This window comes from Parasteatoda tepidariorum, chromosome 1 (assembly GCF_982258835.1).
Source record: "Parasteatoda tepidariorum strain Cologne lab strain chromosome 1, Ptep-v5.0, whole genome shotgun sequence".
NCBI classification, from domain to species: domain Eukaryota; kingdom Metazoa; phylum Arthropoda; class Arachnida; order Araneae; family Theridiidae; genus Parasteatoda; species Parasteatoda tepidariorum.
This window is the reverse complement of record NC_141755.1, coordinates 78155010-78182206: the sequence shown is the minus strand read 5'-3', so window position 1 is coordinate 78182206 and position 27197 is coordinate 78155010. Positions and strand designations below refer to the sequence as shown.

The 27197-nt window shown below is 27.1% G+C and overlaps 1 protein-coding gene across 2 annotated transcripts in view; it reads left to right on the top strand.

Moving 5' to 3' along the window:
- The window catches only part of LOC107457328 (uncharacterized), a 73479-nt gene extending 47119 nt beyond the window's left edge, over positions 1–26360 (top strand). For both annotated transcript variants that reach the window (XM_021145404.4, XM_087167301.1), the window contains exons 2-3: positions 1506–1586; positions 23840–26360. In XM_021145404.4, coding sequence (XP_021001063.1) covers positions 24057–24827 — 771 coding nt within the window. In that variant the 5' untranslated portion in view covers positions 1506–1586; positions 23840–24056 and the 3' untranslated portion in view covers positions 24828–26360. The remainder of the gene's footprint in view (positions 1–1505; positions 1587–23839) is intronic.
- Positions 26361–27197: the final 837 nt, after the last annotated feature.

The window sequence follows — 27197 nt, the reverse complement described above, 5'->3', positions numbered from 1 at the left end:
TGTTAATATATATTGAAATTATTTAAAGATAATAAAAATCTTTTAATCTTGCTTTTTTTCTCGCTGTCTTATAAAATGAAAGTTTAATTTGTTAATTAATTTGTTAAGCTTAATTTGCAATTGTTATCAATAATTACCTCTCTTTTACATAAAAATCTTTACGAAACATTAACGAAGTTTAAATTCAAGAATTGGCTTATTGAGAAAGTTGGTTTATAGAGTTTGTAAAGCAAATTTCGTGTCTGCAAGACATGAAATAAATTGTATACAGTTTAAATTAATGAAATATCGATTACACCAATAAGTTTAAAGTTAATTTTTTTAATATGTGATGTTTCTTAAATATTGAATACAATGATATAATACATCATAATTAGTTATTTCTCATTTTCTATTTAAGTAAGCAAGGCGTTGTAAGGACTGTATTTCATTGCCATGGAAGACATAATATGTAAAACATCGTACCAACCATATAATATTAAGTTTTTGTAAAGGATGTGTAAGGAAGAAAAATCATAGTTTTTATGAATGGTAATCGTTTTGTTCTTCGTTCTTTATCGTTTGTTTAATAGATTAACAGTATGAATAAGTCACGTTTGTTTCTGAACTTTTATTTGCCGGAGCAGGCATTATCGTTAATTCATGGACATGAGAACAGTTCAAAAAGTATTTTAAAATTTGGCCCTGCAAGTAGTTTATTTTGCTTTCGATTTGGGAGATTCCTAAAATTTGTGACGTGATTTTAAATCATTATTCGTCGATTCACAGATATTCTACAATGGTATAAACTTTCATTCTAAAATTACGGAACCGAAAGCCGTCCATGCATACAATTACTTTTAAAATTTACGGTTAGCAGCATTTCTTTACCATTACGGGTTTTAAACTATTTACAACCAGTAGTTTTAAAAGACCATGAATGCAAAACCATAAGGTTTTATATCCATTTACAGCTTGCATGGTTTCAAAACTGTAAAACTGGAACCTTACTGGACAGTTGTTAGTACTAAGTTAGATTATGTTTGGATTATTGCTGAGTAATGGACTTTGGAGTTAGGCTTGTGGTTTATCAAGTGCACAGTGGAATATGGTTTAATTAGTTTAAATAGTGGCGTCATCTATCGAGAGAGATGAAAAATACTAGTCATATGAGTTAAGCAGCCTTGTGGTGATATCATCTATGTGTTATTGAGAATTTCGTATTCAAATAGTCCAGGTCGCCAATTGATAAGCGTGGAACGCTGGAAACTCCTCACGTGTTGAAGGAACGTAAGAAATATTGTGGTGCCAAAAGCTCGGATTAAGATAATTGGTGCATTTATTCAATTAATTTTGTGAACCAGCTCGAAAGTTGCTGTTCGTTTCAATGTAACTATGAATTCCGATTTATAGAAAAAAATTTCGAATATTTAAAATTTTAAAAAAGTTAAATTATTTTAAAATCGAACAACACTCAAGCTAATTAATTTTAAAAGAAAGTATTAATGCTATTTTTTTCTTTTTAGAAAAAATCTCTAATGTATTTAAAGAATATTCTGGACACAACGAAAAAGATGCTGACATTCTACAAAAAGGAGATGTGAGAGGTACAGTATTTTTTAAATTTTTTAATATTTCTATGTACTAGAACTTTTGAAAATGCCATTTATTCGTTAATTACAATTTAGTTATTAAGGGTTTAATTAAAACTCGGTTATTTACAGTTAAAACAATTAAAACACAATTCTTTGCCAAATTCACGCTTATTTTTATATTTCTTACATACATACTACTTGCTTTTTCTTTCATGGGACAAAAATTGAACAAATATCATCGTCAAAATAATTTTGATTCACTGAATAATTTCATTTACGTTATTTGTCTTACAGATTACAAAATTTAAATCGATTCAATAGACTGATAAAATCAATTGATTATTCAAATAAGTGATTGGAAAAACCCGATTAACATTAATACTGATGGAAATGGTGATTTGAATAAAATTAAAAAAAACACCACAACACATTGCTACAGCTATGTAGAACTAATTTCTATATCAAATAGAAAAATTCTACGGTACTCATTATGCTTAAAAAATTAAGACGAGCCATTATTTATCAAAAAGAAGTCATCTGATGGACAGTGCGCAAAATAAAAAACAGACCACCCCGAAAAACTTTTGATCTAATAATCGAATCCTCACGTTCTAGGTCTCAATCTTAATGATTCGAGGGGGTGACTTCCTGCTAATTAGTTTGTGCAAACGATATTTTAAGTTACGAAAATAGACCCAAAACTACCTTTCACAGAATAAACATATCTTTTTTTTTTTTGTCGGATTCAGGTTTCTGACCCCCAATATATAGATTGTTGCCGCAATCTGGGAAATATGGTCCCAATAGTTTGGTTAGGAGAGCGGTCCAAAGTTTGAACCCCTTTTTTACTTTTTTGAAGTTTGGACTTCAATTTTACTTTTTAATTTCTTTTTTGAAACTTTTAACTTTACGTTTTGTGTATTTCGCCATATCTTCGATTATTTAAGGATAATTTCACGCAAAAACTTATTTTCAGTAAATATTTATAATGTGTTACTATTTTATTTAATAATAGTCGAAAATTTTTTAATTGTAAGGTATGCATTTTTTTTGCATCATTAGAAAGCATAGAGTCTTGCGTTACAAAATTTGAGCAAAATCGGTTGAATAGTTCATGAGAAAACTAATTTAAAACGAATAATCGAGTTGCATGTTTAAAATTCGTTTTCTCAGAAACTATCAACCGATTTTACTCAAATGTATTTTGCCATGCATTTTTTTGCACTGGTGGAACAGATAAAACACTAAAAAAATAAAGCATGGAAATTGCTTATGTGAAATTTTATTTTCATAATTGTTCTTAGCAATATTTTTCTTCTAAGCAGCTAACTAGCATCATTAGAGCCCATTTACGATAACGGATTTTTTACTTTATTATTTGTTAAAATATATTATTTTATTATTTTTTTAATCAATTTTCTGAGTAAATTAACAAAAATATTTCAAACCATACAGAGGATTTCATAAAAAAAAATAGAAGTAATTAAAAAGAAATTTTCACTAAATAACTTTTTTTGAAATTGATAGTACAGAGCATTTACAGAATATTAAGGCCCTACATTTTTTGAATAAACAAAATAGCTAATTCATTCCAACCTTATCAAATCCTTTCATTGCGCTGTGCTGATTGTAAACTGTAAGCATACTTAATCCTAACAAATCCTCTTAATCCCGTTAAACTACATTCTGCGACTTGTTTACTTTCGCATTGCAGTTTCGTAACTTGTTTCGTTTCGTTATTCTCGCAAACTTTAAATGTGGTTGCTGCAAATATTTAATCTTAACCACTAATGTTCCTTTAATATATATCTAAATATAATAGCAAATATTTAACCATAATACATAATATAACATCCATATCATATACATAGTATAACAAAAATATATTATGTCATACACTGAAAAAAAATTCTGGTGAAATTACTGTACACTTTAGTAAGAACATTTCTGATTTAAAGAAAAAAAATTAAGAAAAGCGATTTTTCATTTCTGGCAAAGATATATGATATTGAAACCATTCATTTGGTAATTTTTCCTTTCGTGTGATAACTATTTACCGGAAATTTTGGTTTTCACAATTATTACCACACATTTAGTAAAGACACGAAACAGAGAAGTAAATTTAACCGAGTAAATGGTTTTTATGCCACGTTCTAAAGTATCATGATAAATAACCAAATTTTATCACATATTATAAAGCCTAATTTTATAGTTAATTTTACCGAAATCATTGCCAAAGTGCTTCAATAAAAATTACCTAGCTTTTTTTGGTGTTCCTTTTATAGACACAAACAGTAAATTTTATTATATGCTATTAGTTTTGACTATAGTTTTTTCTCATTGTGATATATTCTATTTTTAATGTTAAGAAAATTAAGTTTATGCAAGGGATAGACATAACAACTGTATGTATCAAATTTATATATTCAATTTATAAAATTTAATTGTGTAACGATATTAAATAATTATAAAAAGGAATAAACATATTCTATTGAATAATTAATTGAAAATGTGCAAAAATGGATAGAACATAATATACGAATTTATTGTTAACTTTTGAATTAGAATTAAAAACACAACGAGAAGAAATTTCGCTTTTTAAAACTAAATATTAACTAAATAATTATTTCAATTCCATCAACGCAATAAAAAATATCTTTAATTAATATATAATATTAAAATGTTTACTTAGTGACTGAAACAATTATGTCTGAATATAATAAAAAAATATTTAATCATAACGTAAAAAAATATTTAATCGAAAATAGCCTGTCATAAAATATTTTTTTTCCAAAATATAAAAGTAAGACTAAACTAAACAAATTATGATTAATCTCTTGCATAACTTTATTACCCAAAAAAATTTTTATAAATTTAAAAATTTATGAAATTTGCCAAAAGGAAATGAAAAATGAATATGATTTAGAAAAAAAAACCTTTTATAATTATATGCTAAGGATTTTGTCTTCTGTAATTAAGTTGATAAAAATATTTAATTTTGAATTAATTTTCTTTTTATTTTTGTTTTGGTTAAATTGTATTTATTATAGAATTTCAGATAATATTTGTTCTGAAACCCCTCAGAATTCGTGACAATCACTCCTACAAAAAAAAGAATTTCAATAATTAAATAAATATTTTTATCTAATCTCCTTAAGAAAACAATATATTTTTTTAAATTAAATTATTATGCATGAGAATCAGGAAACATTAGGTTTATTGTATTAGGTATAACTTGAATACTAAGAAAATAAGTTTTCAAATACTTAATATAAATGTTTCGAAATAAATATTTAATAAAAATTTTAATATAACATTTAAATTTTAGATTTAACAAAAATTTGTTTTGTTTAAGCTTGAAGTCTGGCTAATATCAAGAGGAATCGGGTCCTGATTTGACAAATGTTTGGTTGAAACTTTCTTTAACAAATTGCATTTTGAATAAACGAATACGAATTTTCTTTAAAAAAAATAAAACTTGAAAGCGCAAAAAATATCGAACCAAAACATATATATTAAAATAAAGAAACATTTGACTTTAATATTTCTTTTGAATAAACAAAATTGTATAGTTAACTTTTTTAATGTTATTTTTCATGCAGATGTCTTTTTTTAAGTTAAAAATTAAAATAATAAAATTAGAATCTTTCAACTGTAAAATATTTTAAAACTCAATAATTCATATAATGATAAATATTTTTTGAATTTGTAGAAGACAAATTAAAGAGATATATCTAAAAAATGTGTGCTCTAAATATCATACAGTGTTATATCCTTTATGCTTTCAAATCAGTCAATTTAAAGTAAAATACGCGGGTCAAGAAATTTTTCAATGGTAAAAAAAAGTATTTTTAGATTGTTACCCTACATTGTTATTCTTATACTTGACAGCTTTTTTAAAATTTATTAGCTTTATAACTTCAATTCTATATCGAAGGAGAAAGTTTGTTTTAGTGAGATTTGTCACAGAATGAGACATTCTTTGATAAAAGGAAATAAAATGGAATTTTTTTAATGGTTTCGTGGCTTCAAACCCTCTTAAATCCAGTTAAAAGCAATAAGGCAGACCAGACAAAAAGTTTCCGGTATTTTCTTATTTCTTAACATTAAAGAAATCGGCTTAAAAGATTAACTGCATTTGAATTGCAGCATTTTATGTCATGTACAATTAAAACGAGTTTCATTAATGCTGCATAAAAGTACTTTAGAACCCTTAAAATGAAGCTAAGTTTGCATAGCGATTTTAAAGTATAATTTAAATCAGCAATTTGTAATTCTATTTAATTGCCGCACGTTAATTTAAAGAAAAGAAACAAAGAAACTATTGTCTTAGAAATAAGATTTTTATATTAATAACAAAATGAAAACAGAATTGATCTTGAAAAATATATTTTTTATTCTAAGTTATTCAGCGTTACGCATTGAAATGCATGTTTTTGCTTTAAGATGTTTGAAATATCTGATAAACAAAGACCACACGCACGGAAATAGACTTCAATGAGCCAAAAGCAAGTCTTCAAACTTCAATTACAATCACGAAATGTGCAGACTTCAGTAGATAATTTCTTTAACAACTTTTTTCTGAAGAAGCAAATAAATAAAATAAAAAATTCCGTCGTGCTAAGACTAGATTAAGTTATCTCTTTTCATTGAAAATTCGTGATCAAATCGGTTACATAAATTGTAAATATAGCTGACTTGCTGTTTGAAACCTTTGACAAAACCGGTAGTCATTCCTTTTGTGGACCTGAGTTACCTCGGTTAGTACACAAGTGCAGATGAATAGCATATTGTCAAAGCTATTAAGTAGTAGTGAAATATATCGTCGCCAAATGACTGGCGTTATCTCTTTTTCTTTGGCGACAGTCTGGAAGTGTATACCTGCCCTCGCATTAAAATTCTGCGAGGATACATCTCAATAAGTTATGACGTTAATGTTGTTTAACAGATTTGCCATCCTTTGGTTACCGTAAAAAGATATATCAGATGTGGCAGTGGCATATAAGGAAATTTTAAGAAGGGTGTTGATGAAAACTTTCCAAGTTTGGCATGCTTAAAAAGACTGAGAATTAAATTTTATTTACTGTCGAAACAACTCGGAATATCATTTTCTGAAATCAAACGAAGATTGACATACTTGAATGTACGATATTTATAATAAATTTATCTTCTGTATTAATAATAAATATGTTATGCTTATTTTGACATGACTATTCGAAATTGTGATGACATTTTATACGTTGAAAAATATTCAGATAAAATTTTAAAAATAAGGTATGTATACCTATATTTAGATATATGGTATTTATAGATAAATCCATAACTTTAGAAACAAAATCTATATTTCATAGTAAATTTAGAAAATTTAAATCCTACTTTAAATATCGATAATAATGTAGAGATTATGGAAAATCTATGCTTAATAAATCTAAATCTAAACTTAAACTATTTAGAATTACTAATAAATTTAGAATAATTTATATAAAACAACGTGTGAATCATAAATAGTTCAGGAAATTCAATTTCTATTTAAATATAGATTTAACAAATCTAGAATTTCTAGTAAATCTATGCTTACAAATTTAAACTTAATTTAGATTTTCGAATGTCACTAAGATGCGCTACTTTAAAATTTATTAATATAAAAATATATTGCTTAAAAATAATCTGTTATTTATTACATTGAAACTTAAAGTTAATTTTTTCTAAATTAAATTATTCTAAAATACAACAATAAAAACTAACTATATAAATTAAATTTAATATATTTTGAAACAATCCAAACAATATTAACTAGATTGAAAGGCATTCCACGTATATATTTTCAAATTTCATGATTTAGAATTTTCTAAAATGTACATTCAACTGAAATATTTCATGAAAGGAATTCATATCTATACCTATTTACTTAATGTAGTCAAATAACTTTGTAGCAGCAATAATATAGCATCCATGCACTTTCTTATAAGTTAAAATGAAAAATTTATTTTTCGCATTTGTTCAATTGCTAATGTATTATTCAGAAGCCTATGAATTTTTTATTGCTATCACAAAACATTTTAGTAAGTTTTTCATAAAAATAAGCTTAGAAAATGGATATAGGTTGTGTTTTTTTTATTTATTGATCAATAATGGAACATAAGTTATTTTATTTGAAACTATCATCACATTATATTTAATCTGAGTCAATAGTTTCCTTCCGTCATTTTAGACCATAAACGAAATATCATTGCTCATCGATTCATGAATTTATTATTTTTTATTCTTGAAACGCTGGAAAGTAAATTTTATGAATTGGGTCATTTGGTGAATGGATCGGTTTCTCTTTTAAAATTAACGATGAAATAAATTGCATGAAAGACATTCGTCAATTCCTAGAAAAGAAAAAGTATTTGTATTTCGTGTTAACCTTTTGACGCAGAATTTTTAGAAAATATATTTTTCATTCCTTTTTCGTTATTTTGTGTTAATTTGGATAAAAAAAGTGAATACAGTAAAATTTGTGTAAGTTAACCACTTGTGATGCATTGTTTTAAGGGTCAAATTAGACAAGTGGGCAACTTATAGATCATTGTTTACTTTTTCGTTTCATGCATCATGTTGCTATATATTTAAAAAAATGTTTACTTGACTTAAAAATTTTATTCAGCAAATAGCCAATGAATATCTTAATAAATGTGTTTAAACCTGAATGAACTTCAATTTGTTACATATAATTCTAATATTTAACTAAATTTAAAAAAAAAATTATTTCGTTAGTTATGCGTGTGAAGTGTTTAATAAAAATAATTTCTTAAAATATCAAAACACGAAAACATGTAATTTGAAAACTTTAACAAAGCAAAATTATTTGAACAATTTAAAATTTATTCTTTTATTACTACATTTACAAACCTATTTGTTACAAAAATATTCCCTCATTGTTGTTAGACTTTACATCAGCCCTATGTTTTGAATGAAAGAAATGGTCAAAAAATGACCTCTTACAGTTTCCTTAGATGGTCTACACACAAAAGAGTTAAGATTAGCTTTTTACTCTATTTCACCAAACAAGTAAAAGTGTAACATACATTGCAAAATGACAAAAAAAAATTCTGTTTTTTTTTTCCTGGTCAACTTATGAGGGTTTTAGAATAGAATTTCATAATACTCCCAGACAAAATTCACTTATTTCAGCGGTCAACATACAAGATAGACATGTGGTCAGGTTACAAAGGTTTTGCTTCTTTATATTGTATAGGAAAAATTCCGTTCTTGATAATTGAGGTCAACTTATGCAGGTGTCCAACTTACAAGGGTGGTCAACTTGGCAGGTTTCACTGTATAATGCATTCAATATTTTATTATCGTTATGAAATATAGCGTGAAACACATGCGCCTTTTTACGTGTTGCAGAAGAAAAATCTTACAAACACAGCTCACTTCCAAACAATATTTTTTTTCAAATTTGCACTTATTTTGATCTAAGAGAAGTAGTTATTCATTATAGAAATTTCTTCAATATACGAAATCAATTATTTATAATTTTTTGACTATGGATGAAACATTTTTTTGTTTTTATTTTATATTTCAATACAAATTCCAATACTTTAACCGATTTTTTTAGCCATTATTAGATTGCCTTTATTATTAAAAAATATCAAATTAGGTTTTTTCTTGTAATTAGAGCGTCAGAAAGAAATATGTATGCATACAAAAGCGTCACCGGTATTTTATTTCTATATTTAAAGTGGTATTAACATATATGCTTTCTAATTATTCGTTGCATTTAAAAATTTTAAAAATTATTTTGAAAGCCACCACATTTAAATAAGTTTAAAAAGTATGTAAATGTATGATAGTTAGACTATAGTGTGTTAAAGCTTTTACAAAAAACAGTAAATATCTGCTTAAAATTGTAGTTCAATTTACTACCTATAGGTAAAATCATCCTCGGATGGATGAAAGTTTGCAGTTTATATATATATATATATATATATATATATATATATATATATATATATATATATGTGTGTGTGTGTGTGTGCAATGCAATTTCAACATAATGGAACTCAAAAGATAAGATTATTTCCCTTTTTAAACTATTAAACTTTTAATAAAATCATTTCCATAGTATCCGTTTTCAATATTAACTTTTTTTTCAAATTATCTCTAAAACATGTACGAAATCAATTATTTGCAGTTATTCAATAGTTTATTCAATAACATTTATCCTCCATTATTTATAATTAAATAAGTGATAAAGAAAAGAAATATATACTATTATTAAAGTAAATTAATCAGCATAAACAATTTATAAGATAATTAGCTTTATAATAAATGGCTTAACACGGATACCCGCAGGTGTGATTAAACATTATTACGTACTTCAAACCATGAGTCAAAAGAGTAGTTACGGAATTTGTTGTAATTCTCTTTATTTAATAGTTAATAAAATGAAACTGTAAGCATTTGATGTTTGAAGATAAATTCTTTTATTGAATTTTCTTTAGATAGTTAGCAAAGGAATATAAACATCCTTTTCAAATCTAATAATATATTAATAGTTTAGTTGATATGACTTATATACTATCATGTAAGTCCTTAAGCTATTTAACAGTTTCTGTCAAATTGATGCTCTTAAAAGTTGGAGATCTTATCCTTTGGCTAAACTATCATAAATTTAGTTTCTTTCGCTCTACGTGATTACAAATAACTTATCTACCGAAACAAAAAAATTCGGATTTGAGACAAAACTTGCGAGAGTTGTTGACTTATTTCAAATCTAATAAATTCTTTGAAAACTTTTGGTGACAGACACATCCAACTCTCAGAATTATTTATTGTTGTATTTATTGTAATCTAGCTTCAAATAAATTATTTAATGCTTTTAATGTTAAAAAGTATAGTACTTCCTATAGAAGATATAGGAGAATAGATGGCACCACTAAATACTGATATTTCTGCATATTTACTGTAAAAAGTTTGAAGTTGGTACTACTACAAAATTACTGCAGTTTACAAACTTCAGTAATTTTGCAGTGTTTTCACTTCAAAAATAAAGTAGCGGAATTGGCCAAATCACCAGTTTTCAAACAATATTTTTTTGTAGATTTTCTGCAGTTTATTTTTAGCTGGGAAATAATAAATACGCGATAAATTTATGCATCTACAGTCGTGTTGAACCATAATAAGTGTTTGGATAATACGGTGACAATTTGCTGTAACCTAAGTTGTTAAATTGAACAACGTTGCCATTCAAGCTGAACAAAACACTGATCAAAAAGTATGAGGAAACTGACCAGAATATGGTAAATTTTATTGCCATATTTCTAGCTCAATATAAAGTTTATTACTGTATTTCTGGTTGTAAAGTTTATTATTGAGATTTTAGGAACACCAAATACGTTGGCAAATTTTACTGAAGCGCTTTTGTAATTGTTTTGATTAATTTGGCAATAAAATCTGGTTTTATAATCAGTAATAAAATTCGGTAATTATGGTAAAATTTGGTTGTTTTCTCGTGATACCTTACAACATGGCAAAAAACCATTTATTTGATTAAAATTACTTTTCAATTTATTCAATGTGAGCTAATAAAAACTATAACTTTGAAAACTTGAATTCCTGGTAAGTCAAATTATTATACATGAATGGGAAAATTAACGAATTAATGATTTAAACAATATCTATTTCGTACCATATATATATATATATATATATATATATATATATATATATATATATATATATATATATATATATATATATATATATATATATATAGACGTTTATTTCCCGAAACCCCTGCAGTATAAAATAAATAAATAAAAGAAAAATATTAACAGCTGGGAATATACAAAAAAAAAAGAAAAACTATTTATTTGGTAAATACTTTCTGTGAAGAATGAAATATACAATATTGTGAATTTGTTCTCGGTGTTATGGATATGCTAATAATTAATAAAATGAGATTAGGTATTCATAAAACTTTAATAATACACTTTAAGAGCTGTCAGTTATTTTATTTCAAATTAAAAAGTTTGATGAGAGATGATTATATTTTTTCATAGATGCTTATTCTTTTCATTATTTAATCAATAGAATGTGGTTGAATTTCTTTTTTTAATCTTTACTATTTTCCCTTTAGTGGTATTTTCAAAAATAAGTTTATACAAAAGCCAAAATTTAAAAAAAAAAAAAATTGCGAATTATTGACTGGATATAAATTTAATTATTTCTGGTTAAAACAAAATCCTTTCTCCCCCTTCATCCTTCCTCGGAATCTTAGTATTCCGTGGAATATCTTTTGATTTAACGAATCTTAGAATTCATTGGAATATCTTTTGATTTAACGAATCTTAGTATTCCGTGGAATATCTTTTTACTTAACGAATCATAGTATTCCGTGGAATATCTTTTGATTTAACGAATCTTAGTATTCCGTGTAATATCTTTTGATTTAACGAATTTTAGTATTCCCTGGAATATCTTTTGATTTAACGAATCTTAGTATTCCGTGGAATATCTTTTGATTACAAATTAAAGGTTGAATACTTGCTATCCATTGCTGAAATTTTCAAGAAACGTTAGCTCCTTTGCACGCTACAAAAGGCAGACACTTTGAAACAAATCAAATTTATATATTAGTAAAAGTCTAATCCTATTAACATCTGTCATACTTTGCTAATTTATTTACTATTAATAAAGTTATAGTAAAATTTGTTTGTCCGATTTTTCTGTTTCACCCTGTATTCATCTCTTATCTGGTTATCAATAAGATTAGAAATCAACTCACTCACTAATGTTAATTCACTATTTTTACGCTACCAAAATCCCCCTCAACGTATTTTGCAAGTGATGCACCCCGCTTGCGCAAAAAAATAATATGTAATAAAAATTAATATAATATGTAATGAAAATTAATAATAAGTAATAATTAATGAGCAATAAAATAATAAGTAATAATTAATGAGCAATAAAATAAGTAATAGTTTTTGCAACTTTTTTATATGACCAAAAAGATAAATAAAATAAAAATTTCTTTTTGAACCATAAAATAAGAGGCTTAATTATGATACGGTGCTGTAAAGTAACTACAACCTTCATAATGTTAAATAATATTTACGTTCCAGTTTAAAATAGTATCACGTAAACATGTTTAAGAAACACAGTTCAAATTAAGTACCATATTAAGGTTGCGGCAAATTTAAATGATATAAGGGTTCATCACGTTGCAAAGTTTCTGAGAGAATAGACATTTATCTTTTTTTATTCTTCATGGAAATCATAATTTTTAAATTTTTTATTTTACTTTGTATTTTTCTCAACATTTTTAGTAGAAACGGTGCAAAATATCTTATTAGATCCAAATAATAACTATTCATCATTTTAAATTACTATACAAGTTTTTATAGTTATTATTTGACTATTACATGACCGCTATCAAAATGACTACAGCGATTTTTGCCTTTCATATTCACATTAATTCCTTTCATGCTCATTTTTTTATTCCTCTTGGAAATCACAATTTTTAAAATTTTTACTTTACTTCGTATTTTTCTCAACATTTTTAGTAGAAACGGTGTAAAATATCTTATTAGATCCAAATAAAAACTATTCATCGTTTCAAATTACTATGGAAGTTTTCACAGTTATTATTTGACTATTACATGACCGCACTCAAAATGGCTATAGCGATTTTTGCCTTTTATATCCACATTAATTCTTTTCAAAGATATTTAGGCATAAAGCTAAAATGCTAATTACTCTTTTCCTTATTGAAACAAAATTAGCAGCAAGTATTGTTCGCAAACAAAACTTCTTCCTTCCCTTTAAAGCTTTATTTTCATGATAAAATCATGTCTTTGTATGAGCAATATTCTTCACAATTTGTCTTTACAATAACGAGTCATTCTTGTTGTAAAGAATGAAACGACTCATAGATTAAAGGGCTTTTTTGTGAAATACATAATAGATATTACCTATTTTCAGTATCTTGTGTAGGAAGAAATTGCGTAGGGATTTCTCGTATCAGACAGACATACGGAGGTGTATTAGTGGGAAGAAAAGTTATTCGTTCGAAAGGTGGTGCGATTTTTCGTTTTCACTTATAACCATACTACTTGCCATCGTAATGCATAACTTTTTTTTCTTCTTTTTATTATTATGGAATGTTTGTCCTTTAAATGACATATAAAGTTGTTCGCAAATAATTACTCCATACCATGAAATTATTTCTAGTTATATTCAAGGACGCAATTTTTTTCGAATGTTTAGCGAATTCGGGAAACCATGTTTTTGCCCGTTTTGGGAAAATATGATTTTGAAAATAGTATCTTTAACGAGAAAAACACTTTTATTTTAATTAATGACAGATTTATATTTTAAAAATATGTTTGGGTATGAATAAATAAAATAGAAGTCAAATAAAATGTAGTGTAGAAATATTTTAAGTACATAAAATTATTTCTAGTTGTATTCAAGGACGCAATATTTTTCGAATATTTCGCGTATTCAGAAAACCATGTTTTTGCCTGTTTTGAGAAAAATATGAGTTTGAAAATAGTATCTTTAACAACAAAAACAATTTTATCTAAATCAGGGGTTTCCAACTGGCGGCCCGGGGACCGCATCCGGCCCGCGAAACCTTTTTTTGTGGCCCGCGAACTAAAATATATTAGTTGTCATTTTTCTGCGGACAATTTTCGTAAAAATTCTATATGGGTTTAAAATACTTTTCTCGTTAATAAAAACCTAATTTCTTCGTTTCTGTAAAATTTAACATACCAACGGTGCAAAGAAATTTATTTTTCAGGTTTTGCATCCAAGAAAATATTTATTCAAATGCAAAAATAATCGTGTATGTTGCTCTTTTTTATTTCATTTTTTTTGTATTTTGTGAATATAATTTAGCATGTGCGTATCAGAAATTTTCTCGAAGAAATTCTCCGATTTAACTTTTTGAAACCACTCATTTTGGGCGAAAATATTTACACACACATTTGTAAATTTAAAATGTAAATATCGATTCTCTGGTGGTTGCAGCAGACAAAGGTCAATTTTTTCATTGAATATTTTGTGTGCTACTATGAAAGTTTTAATACCTTAACAATTAGATATCTGTTGCACATTAATTGTTAAATACATAGGTGCACATTAAAGTTATTGTAGCCCGAATTTTTATTATTTATTTATGTCTTTAAAATTATTATTAATAACAATTAAATATTTTTAAAAATCTACTTCTTATTTTAATTTGTAGTTCAATACTTTTGCTTTGTACAACTTTTTAAAACTCTCATAGTAATATTTAATGTTTCTTCAAACATAAAAGAGTCCTACAAAAAATTTTGCTAAAGTTGCGGCCCTCCATTTGATTTGTGTTTTTAATTGTGGCCCCCAGCCTCATGTAAGTTGGAAACCCCTGATCTAAATTAATGACTGATTTATTTTTTTAAAATATGTTTGGTTGTATATAAATAAAATAGAAGTCAAATAAAATGTAGTGTAGAAATATTTTAAATACATGAAATTATTTCTAGTTGTATTCAAGAACGCTATATTTTTCAAATGTTTAACGATTTCAGAATTTTTTTTTAATGCGAAAACATGTTTTCACTTTGCATTTTTTCTTTCAAAAAAGGAAAGAAATCGAAAACATTATCTTTAACAAAAAAACACTTATTGACTTAAATAGTTAAGTAAACATGATTTTTTATTAAATTCTTTTTTAATTATAATAAATAAAGTAGAAATAAAATAAAAATATAAATTTAGATAAATTAGTCCATGGAATTAAATCTGTTTAAAATGTATTCAAGAATGTCATATATTCCAAATATTTAGATATTTCTAAATTTTTTTAAGGTAAAACATGTTTTGATATATTTTTTTTAATAAAATTTAATAAGTATTAATAAAATAGTAATTTAATTAATACTTGTATAGAGTAGATCATTTTACTACTTATATAATTAGAAGTAATGATGTTAAATCAAAAGAAGAAATCGAAGAATCCTTTCCTTAACAAAAAAATTGACATTAATAAAATTCATATTTAGTTGGTTATCATAAATATTTTTTGAATTTCAAATAAATAATGTAGAAGTTGAATAGAAATATGAAGTAGGATAAATTAACCCATGCCATTAATTTACTTCAAGCTGTATTCAAGTATGTAATAATTCCCAAATATTTAGCAATTTCGGAATTTTTTACCAAAAAATATGTATTTACTTTTAAAAAAAAACAGAGGGTATTCGAAAATAATATTTTTAACAAAAAACACATTTTGATACATTTTTTTAAATTTAAAGTAAATGAAGTAGAAGTTAAATTAAATATAAAATTATAATTAATAAATACCATAAAATTATTTCGATTATTTCTAAACATCACAATATTTTTCGAAAATTTAGCAATGTAAAAAAATTTTTTAAGAAGAAATATTTTACTTGCCCTAAAAAATAGATGAGTTCCTAAATGATGTCTTTAAAAATAAAAATATATAAACTTTAATTAATAAACGGATATATATTTAAAAAAAATTCTTTGCAAATATAGTAGAAGCAACCTAAAAATATAAAGTAATATTAATAACTTTCGTTATTAAATTAATTCAAGTTGTTCTCAAAGACGCAATATTTTCTAGTAATTTGCAGTTCAAGATTTTTTTTAACGCTGTTTTTTCCTTTTTTTAGGATTAGTTTCTTTTAAACAGAAGATAGCTTTTAAATTTTTGATTCTGTCGATTAGGTTAGGGATAAATAGCAAAAATTTCTCGAATACCATTTTTGAAAAATACTCAGGTGAAATATTACTGGATTAAAAACGCAATTCTCTTTAAATATATACAAAATGAAAATGACAGTCGATATGTTTCAAGTGCTCAAAAGCAGGTGCCTGTTTTCAAGGCATGTCAGACGGGAATGAGAAGAAATGAAAGTGGTTTGAAATATAAAACGTAAACAGAACAAAAGTGCTCTTTTTTTCTCTCTCTCTCTGCTACCGTGGTTTTTCTGGTTTTGCTTCCCACCTTTATTTTTTCCATTTTTATTGGCAACTTTACGTTTTATATTCAAAATCACTTTTGTTTCTTCTCATTCATGATTGGCAAATCTTGAAAATGGGCGCCTCTTTGAGCGCTTGAAACATATCGACTGTTATTTCCAATTTGTATATTCTTGAAGCGAATGACGTTTTTAATCAAGTACTGTCTTACCGCTACAGTTTCTTGAAATTATTTATTTAATACACGTGAAGTGGTTAAAATAAAATGTTTTAACTGTTTGAAAAAGAGATAATTGTTTTCTTTTAGAATATAAACATAATTAGTAATAAAATGAATAAGGGTGTAATTATTGAAGTTAGTAGTTAGTGAGAAAATAATGAGTGAGGAAATGAAATAAATGTATAATACTATATTACAACAAAATATGCAACTTCTCCTTACTATATTGCTGAAATATTTCTAAAATAATCCGTTTTCTAAGTCAATGTCGCAAAAGTGTCACGTGACTCATTTACTGCCTCATACTATTCATAACCGTGAATGATAAATTCCGAAAAAAGGCATATTCCATGCAGGCAGATCGCTGTCAAATGTCAAACATCATCAGAATTTTCGTAGAGAAATTCAATATAGCTTGAATATTCTCCTCGAATATCGTGTTCGTTCAGAATCATAAATTTCAAATTATATTCACGTTTTAGCATGATTTGAATAGCAAACACCGTATTAGGGTAGTTCGAAATTCTGCAAAATACATTCATATTTTTTCATTTCTTTTAGTTCAAATTTTCGAAGAAGTTTTATGTATTCGAAGTAAATTAAACCCATACGACTGTAAGCAGAAAAGAAATACATGCCGAAAAATGGTATTCGTAATTCTATATTATTTAAATTTTTAAAAACATGACATATATTTTCAAGCAATATTTCGTCAAATATTTCTAGTTTTTTTTTGTGCGCTGTGTACTACGTCCATAATATACAATACATTAAACAATAAATGTTGCTTTTCAAGAATATTTAGCATTATTTTTCTTTTTTTTCAACACTTAGTATTATTCAAAATTATTCATGTTTCATTAACTAATGTCATAAAATATTGAATCCAACCTGTGTTTAAGTTGTAAATCTTTTTTTTCTTCATTTAATCAGATTTCCGTTTACTGTATTACGGTTTAATTTATTTTATTACTATGTCTTAAATATTAACAACAAACATTCCCCTAGAAATACTTAGAGTACTTATAAATATTCAGTATAAATATATTTTCGTTGTTTGCTTTTGCCGAAAATGCATCAAAACTATTGCTCATCATTTTTTCAATCTACAACTGAGGAAAGATTGCGTCATTAGTGTATTATGTTACGTAAGAAGTGCTTACGAAGAACCAAAAGCAAAGGAGGCTATTTTTTGCTAACAAACTACTATTTTGCTACCTTTTGCTGCTTTTTTTCTATAATAAATATATTCTTTGGCAAAAAGAGCCCCCTTTAATAAGCACTAACAGCCCATTTTTTAAACTTGGAGGGTAAAGAAATATCAAGCATTATATTGAATCATTTAGAAATTCTCAAGATTACAAAAGTCCATTTTCAGAACTGGTAGTCAACTTCACTATGCTTTTATGAATTTATTTTTAGAAATACTAAAAGAATATAATTTCTACATAAATCTAATAGTAGTATAAGGTGTGTTTAGGGGGATACTTCTTATTATCCTTATGTAACAATAAACCACAAATGCTTTTAAGACGTTCTGTGCAAGGGCGTCAACCACCTACAAGAAAGACGGATCTGAAAATACCGTGTTCGGATTTTTTGAGGTCCTTACACACCCAATCCATAAAGATATGGTATATTATACTACTTTCTATTCCAAAAGTGTAATTCAGTCATATCCTGGTACAGCTCTGTTTGCTCAAAGAATGAGTTGTAACACAAGTATGATAAGATTGAAGAATTACGTTACGAAAATTTTGGCATTATTTACACATGCATAATGGATGTTTGACTTGTGGTGGCTTAATTCGCTGAAGAAGTTGGATTCTGTTTTAAACCTACGATACAGCAGTAAAGTTTGTTTTAAGGGTTTTCTCCGAATCTTCTTTGCCAAGAAAAACACCCCCACAGTTTTAGATCTTTGAACTCAAAGCAAGGCAATAACTTTAAACTATACATGTATAATAGTATAATAGCTTGCCGCAAAGGACTATCTGGATTTTAAAATGAACAAATAGTTCAAACATTTGAAATAGGTATATCGTAACTACTTTTTTCCCATGGATGTAAATTGTTTGAAATTATATATATATATATATATATATATACAAGAAAACACGAAGAAAGTTAAGAAAAACAATAAGTTTCATTTATTGCACTTAAGCTGCAAGTAAACAGAACTCATTAGATAAGTTCAAAATGAAGAATAAAACAAAGAAAAATTATAGACATATGAAGAAAAAAAAAGGGGTGGAATAATAAGTAAAAAATAACAAACAACAGTTTATATATATAAAAAAAAATGAATGAAATTTTATTTAAAAAACCGGAAAAAAAAGATAGCATAATCTTTTCTTCAGCCCACACGATTATATCCGCAAAACAGAGAGCTTTCTGATATTGTATGAATAAAGCCAAAGCAAAATATATTAATACAATAGTGTAATATTTATTTACCCAAAAAACGAATCGATAAACTCTTTCAAAATTTGATAAAAAAACAATGGATACCCAACTGAAGTAATAAAATTTTATATAAAATCATTGAATTAATCGTATATTATAGTGGATATATTTACTAAACATTTTTTTTTGTTAATTTTTATAATTTTCCCATGTGCAAATCCATTTCAGGTAAATCCATTGCCAAAATTATTTACTAAATAATTTCTTTGTTAATTTGTATAATTTTTCCATGTGCAAATCCATTTAGGGCAAATCCGTGGTTAGAATTATTTACTAAAAATTCCTTTACTAATTAATTTCCTTTGTTAATCTATACAGTTTTTCCATGTGCAAATCCATTTCGGGCAAATCCGTGTTAAAATTATCTATTAAAATTTTTTTCTTTGATAATTTAAATAATTTTACTATGTGCTAATCCATATCGTGCAAATCCGCGGCTAAAATTATTTGCAAAACAGGCAATTTATGTTTCTCTTTTCAATTTTATATTTTTTCTTAGATAAACATCTATCCTCTAAAACTATTTATGATCAATTTTTAAAATTATCCAGTATAATATTACTTGCGCACATCCATTTCGGGCCCATCCTTGGTAACTAACAAATCAAATCTCAGAATAACAAATCACTTCAGCAGTGCAGTAAGAACGACACTTTAAAACCCTCTTGTTACACTCAATTTGCGCTTTTGTTTTCATCTTTTGTTTTCATATTTTGTAATCTGGCAATCTTTCTGCAAAAACATTTTTAAATCATTCTTGAAAAATTTTTCGTCCATGCAAGTTGATCTGATTTTGCTACTCGCTTTATAGCCCCTTTTAAATGTTTTTTCTTTTTATTTCATTTTATTTTCTGTTTTTACATGTTATTTTTACTTATTTTTACTTTTTGTGATCTATTTTATTTATTGTTATTTTTATTAAAAAAATTTTTGAGTGCTCCTTACACTATTGTATTAATATATTTTGCTTTGGCTTTATTGATACAATACCAGAAAGCACTCTGTTTAGCGGGTATAATCGTGTGGGCTGAAGAAAAGATTATATCTTTTATTTCCAGCTTTTTTTCCCGGTTTTTTAAATAAAATTTCATTCATTTTTTAATATATATATATATATATATATATATATATATATATATATATATATATATATATATATATATATATATATATATATATATATATATATATATATATATATATATATATATATATATATATATATATATATATAGATAGATATAAAATGGAAAGTTTCCACTGCTCATTAAATTTTATGTGTTTGTATAATGAAAAAGATAAAATTCAAAAGATTGAATATTGATAAGCTTTTGCTTCTATAGATGCAAAGCAAAAAGTTATTTTACCCAGTGATTATTCTTCTGCTGCAATATATTTCAAACACAGCATTTCCCAAGACATTTTTTTCCAATTGAAAAATGGAAAATACTTTCTGTTATCACTAAAATTCTTTCATTTTTCTCACCATGGCATACGCACATAACAAAAAGGAGTGCATTTATATATACAAGCAGTCATTTTATTCAAACTTTGCATGAAACAGTTGTTCATATTTGAGAGGTATTTTAAAATGAAAATTCCTCTCCCATAGAATACTGGCACCTGATACTAAACAAAACACTCGTTTCTAGATATATTGCACTTTAAAACATGCGTTCATTTATTGCTGACATGTGCCAGGAATTTGCAATAAAATATATCATGAGCTGCTCTCAGTATATATGAATTTCTGTATGTTTTTTTTCTTTGGTGCATGAAATTGTAAATACTTTGTGTTGCGTGGTTTTTATCATCTTTTATGGCTATGGGAATAAGGAATACGTAATGCTTAAAAACTTTAAGGTCATTTTTATAACTTAAAAAATTAATGTAATTACTTAAGTTTCAATAAGGAAAAAACTATGTTCTTTTTTTTTGCAAATAAAGCTGAAGACAAAGGATAAAAACCAGTGGAGATTGCCCCATATTGAACATCAGACTGTGTGCCTTGGAATTTTATAGCCTTAATGTCCATGGACAACTGGAATACAAGACTTTTATTCATATAAATAATTTATTCATATAAATAAATAATTTTTTAATAAATATCTAGCGTGTATATACGAATATAAAAATTTTATATTCATAAATAATACATGTCTAATTAAATTTTACCTTACACTAAAAATTAATTCTGGTTTAAGAGCAACTGTTCGTCTACTCATTTCACAAAAAGCACCTTCCACATCACAATAAAATTGGGTATACACTTTCCATTCGACAAAATTTCTCGTTAACTGCAAACAATACTCCCATATAAATTTGAAAGAAAGTATTCCAAATTTAGAGTACAAACCTTTCTCAGTTTTCACTGTTGTTTCCTGTTTAGTGCTGAGATATTTAGATTGTGATTAAAAAAGAAGGCGTAATCCACACTATTTAATCCGAGCAAATAGGAATAACAAAATGATTCAAAGAGCATCCATTTAATTATTTGCACGGTATTTCATTCGGGGCACGTGCCCTATTGTTGCACCTAGTGGTCACAGACATCCCAGCCAATCCCTAAGACCCCAGAGAATAAAGAACGCCCTTTAATTAAGAACCAAAAGACTACTCTGATCTTTTGCGGTTCAAAATTCTATAAAAGGGGTGTTGAAGATAACTGGTTGCTTAAGAAATACGCAGATCTCAGATGTGAGAGGTCAAATAATCTCATTTTCAAGTGCATTATTTCGCTAATGCTACCTTGCTACATTGTGGTTTATGACTGTTATGTTGAAAAGATTTGCTATTATTATTTTTGCTGATTTCTATTATTTGGTTTTTCCTTGTTTTATTGTTTAGTTTGCGAAATGATAATGTCGTTAATTTAGGTAAGGGTCGGCTATTTTGAACTACATCAAATTGATGTTATGGTTAGCGTAAGTATCTCTCGAAAAACAATTTGTTTAAAATAGAAAAGGAAATAGACTAACATTCAGACAGACACACAGAGACAGAGGTTTGGTTCGTGTATTTGACTTTAAAGGCATTTTATTTCATAAATGCATTTTCAATTGAAGTGTATGTTTTTATGCACCGTTATTTTTAATCTAAGAAATTATGTATTAGTACAAAGTTGAAGTCACTTTTAAATGTAAAATAACCACTTACTTTGATAATTGTTACTAATAGGAAGTGTAGAATAATCATTTACTTTTAAGCATCTTCCTGCAATTTGGTGTTTCTAAATTTACTGGTGTTTCAAAATTTACAAAATTATCATTTGTCGCATAACTGTCAGTACTAAGCTCTTCCATCACATTAAACTGTTTTGATGGATTTCAATTAGCTTATACAAAATCTATGTAATAAAATTTTTTTATATGGACGAACTTAGCTGAAGAAGATTACAGGTGATTGCTTTATGAACATAGAAACAATAGCTTTAGGAAATACAGAAATAGCTGGAAGCTGACTACAACGCGCATTTCATAATAAAAACCATGGTATTGATTGATTTTGTTAAAAATAATGAAGTTCCAAACATATTGCTGAAATGACATTACATTCAAATTGCTAAGTTTTTTCAGAAGTAGGGGAGAGTGGGGTCAATTGTAACAGGGTACGATTGTAACAGAGCAAAAATTTCGAGTGTCGGGTTCTAGATTTGGTTCCTAGGTGGCGCACAAGGTGTATTTAATAAATCTACATGTACACCCCTGATGGCAACCATTTTTATGTACTTTTGAAAGAGTTACATCACAAAAGATATTTTCACGCCACGCAAGTACTTTTTTTGGTATTAGAATATTATATTGTAACAAAGTAATTTTGTTTAAACAAATAAAAATTAGTAACCGAATATGTAAGTGGACACTTTAATTAACATTTCAATAAAAAAAGATTAGTTTTGCTAATTAACTAGCATTGTTTTTAACAAATGAAGCTGAAATGGCGTCTTGGGGACAATTGTAACAATAAGTAAAGGGACGATTGTAACAGCTGAAAATAAATAATCTTATGTTTACAAACCATTACTTAACTCTTTAAGAACCACCAATAGTTTCCTATATCATTTATATTATGTTGCATGTGCATTATTTTATTTGTCACCTTTCACAGCATAAATTAAAATTTTTAACCCATTAAAGTTAAAAGTTTAACCCTTTAGGTTTCTGCTCATTATTATTTTTACTCCTAAAATATCACTACTATTTTGATCAATAAAAAAATATATCACAACTATGATAATATGAATAATTAACTATGTTTTAGTTGAATTTATGAACTGTTACAATTGACCCCGTAAGTGGGGACAATTGTAACAACTGCACGACTGTCAAAAATTGTTAATAACTAATATAATAATATTTAAAATCAGGTATTTATTTTTTTTCTAGTAGAGGATAGTCTACTTTACTCGTCTGTCAATTAATACTAATAATATATTGGATTTTTTGTTAGTTAAAAATAGTTAAGTAAAAAATGTTACAATTGACCCCACTCTCCCCTACAGTTTTTTCGTATACTTTTTTTTGTATCTATCAAAATTATTAAAATAAAAATTATTCTAAATGGTAATTTGTTTTTCTTTTGTTTCCAGGTACCTTGAAAGGGAAGGAAGCCGAGAGGAATACTGGTGTTAATCACTAATCGGTGGTATTTCGTCAAATGTCAAGCTATAAAGCAGCAATTTGTGTTTATACACGAAGACGAAAGCACGCATCGAAATTACCAGTACGAAATAAATACCATTTGTAATATTGTTTTAGCATACTCTTAACTGGATCCACAAAATTGAGTATCATAACTCTCGGAAAATGGCTGTCAGTACGTCTTACGCTATGGAAGACAATGTTCTTCACACACCAAAGTTTGTCGAAACTAGTTTCGATTTCAGTTCCATATTCGTTTCCAAAGATCTCAACACTGAAATCGATGATAGCAGTGACGCAATAAACATTACAGATTGCCCAATCGATATGTTAGACCAAAAATCCATGGACACAGACAACCTAGAATCATCTTCTTCCGCGGAAGATTCCGTTGTGCCTGAAAGTGCAGAAAACGTCTCGATAAAACTTCCCAACTACAATCTGAGGCAGAGGTCTATAAAGAACCGCATCGAAACAGAAATACGGCGGAAAATATCCAAAAAGACGCCGAAGCCAAAACAAAAACCGGCACCTCTGAGCAAATACAGGAGAAGGACAGCAAACGCGCGTGAAAGAACTCGTATGCAAGAGATTAATGATGGATTCGAGAAGCTCCGGAAGGTAGTGCCACAGTTTCCCACCAAGCCTGGCCATGACAATACAAAGTTGACAAAAATAACCACTTTGAGACTAGCTGTGAACTACATTGCAGCTCTCACTCAAATCCTGGTTCAGGCAGACGCTGCAGGCAGCGGAACTGCACCTAATGACAGGCTTGTGGACAACGTGATGCACCAACACTCTTCCATAGATGCCATAGATTCTACAGATCTCCTAGGGGCAGGGCTGGGCGCCGTATATGACTGTACCGAATTTTTGGACGACTCTTTTGATCTCATTCTTAAGTCAGATGGTGACAGCCTCCCACTTGAGTAATGACATAAAACGTGTAATCAAATAGTTCATTATTGTGCGTAACTCAGAAGAAATGAGTGTGACTTATCAACATTAAATGTGACTTAAACTCAAACTATACATTTGTTATGTCTTTATGCAGCACATTTTTCATGATAGATCGCTTAGTTTTGTGCTATGAATGTGACTTTTTATTGATTGTGCAACCCTATGAAAACATTATTGATTTCATCAAAAGAGTGAGTTGATCTTTTTATAGGCAATATGCATGTTTTTTTTCTTCAAAAAATAAATCACGAAAAATTTGGCTTTTAATATTAGTGAAATCGTATTTGTGTGATCAGGCATGCATGTAATTTATATGTTAACTTATATACTTTAAAATTGAAAAGAAAAATAGAGTTATGAAAACAAAATTAAATTTCTAATATGAAATATTGGTGCTATGCTTTTAACAATTATAAATTGTTTGGAAACATTATATTATAGTATTGTTCAAATGTCTTGAAAAAAAGGGTCAAGTTAAACAATATTATCTTGAAAAATGAGTTATTTTTCGTCAATATAATACTTAATTAAGGACCAAGCAATTTAGCATATTATTGAATCTTTTATTCTGAGATCGGCAAAACTTGCCAAAAGGTCATGTTACAAAATTCCTTTATTTCTGCACTGGTAGCATTCTGGATGTTTATTCGCCTTTAAACTTTGAAGAAAACAGTAATTTAAAGTTCTAAATTAATTCAGAAAATAAAGAATTCGTATTAAAAACGAAAATTAATGCCAAAATATCTTCAGGCGAAATATTTTTAAAACAATTCAAAGAAAATGAACATATCATTCAATATGAGCGACTATTCATAAAGTTCGATAAATAATTCTGCATTTGAAATTATTTAATGGAGAAAAGTGATGGATTATTACGGATGCTGGAATTCTCAGCATTGTTTAAAAACTATGTATAGAAATGTGATTTTCCGGTGATACAATTTTTATTCTTGATTATTTTTCTTATGAATAGAAATATTTGCTGGAAAATGTATGGCTGGTCATAGATTTTTCGCTTTATGTGGTAATCAAAACTTTTAATAATTTTTTTTTCGTTTTTTGTTTATAAATATATATTATCTTTCTGTGACTTGTAAAGAGAAAATCAATCAAAAATATTTCTATACATATTTATAAGAATTTGATTTTAGATTTTAAAGTTTAATCATTTTGTTTCTTTTTTATTAAAAAAGCTGTATTCATATACTATTTTTATTCCTTGAAATATTTATTCCTTATCAATTAAATAAATTTCTGGGATCTTTTTTTTTTGTTATCCCTCAAATTATCATCAAGATGACTTTAAAAAGGAAACAAAAATTATGCATTCCTTGGATTTTTATGTTTGTGAAATTTATAAATTTTTTTGCCCAGTGATGTTCCTTGTTATGTTTGTTTACTTAATTATTGTTTAAGAGCTATGTTTTGTTTTTTGTCAGCATTGCTGGTCGATGGCTGATATTTGTTTGCTTTTTGTTTTTATGAAATAAATAGATGGCTGGGGAATTGACTTTCTCATTATTTTTAAATTTATATTGAACTTTAATGTCAATAATTGTACTTTAGGGACTCCGAATGGAAATGAGTTAAGCTTTTCGTTTCTGACAACAAAAACCATTTTTACTACTGAAATATTAATTTATTTCTTTTTTTAAACAGTCACATGTGAAATCTATTGTGCAAAATGTTTGCTAACGCTAGTAATATATTTCATGCACATAACTAGTTCTAAAATAAAGTTAAAGTTATTAAAAATTATATTAGATGTTTAAAAAATGAGCGACGGTTTGAAAAATCAATTCAAGTGAAAGGGATGGAGAATATACAGTTTGCTGCGTTTTGCTCAGAAAAACAGAAATTTTTCTTAACGAGCTTTAGAATTAGTTACGAAGATTATCAACAAATTACGCTGCTCTATGAGAAAAAATTATAAAAACATTTTTTTTAAAAATAGCTGACTTTCGCAGAGGCAATAAAGTGCAATCTAAAGATAATTATCAGCGAAAGAAAAGGTTTCATTAAAATTGGCGAATGTCGTTAAAGTACTATAAAAAAGACGTATAGTTTGTCTACGGTAAGAACTTCCCCCGTCATAAAGTCAGAGGCTATCTGCTGCTATGGAAACAAGAATAGTGCATTTCAGGAAGGGTAGCTTCTCTTCATTCTAGGGCTAGACCGGAGAAAAAGATTCCCTCTCTCGCCGACCCGACCCAAAGCCTGTTCTAAACAATGGTATCTCATCCCTACTTAAAATAGCTATACCTCATTACCATAGTCACCACTACGGGTCCAGAAGAATGGCTAAGGTAGTTCCTACTTTAGACAAACTATATAGAACTCGCA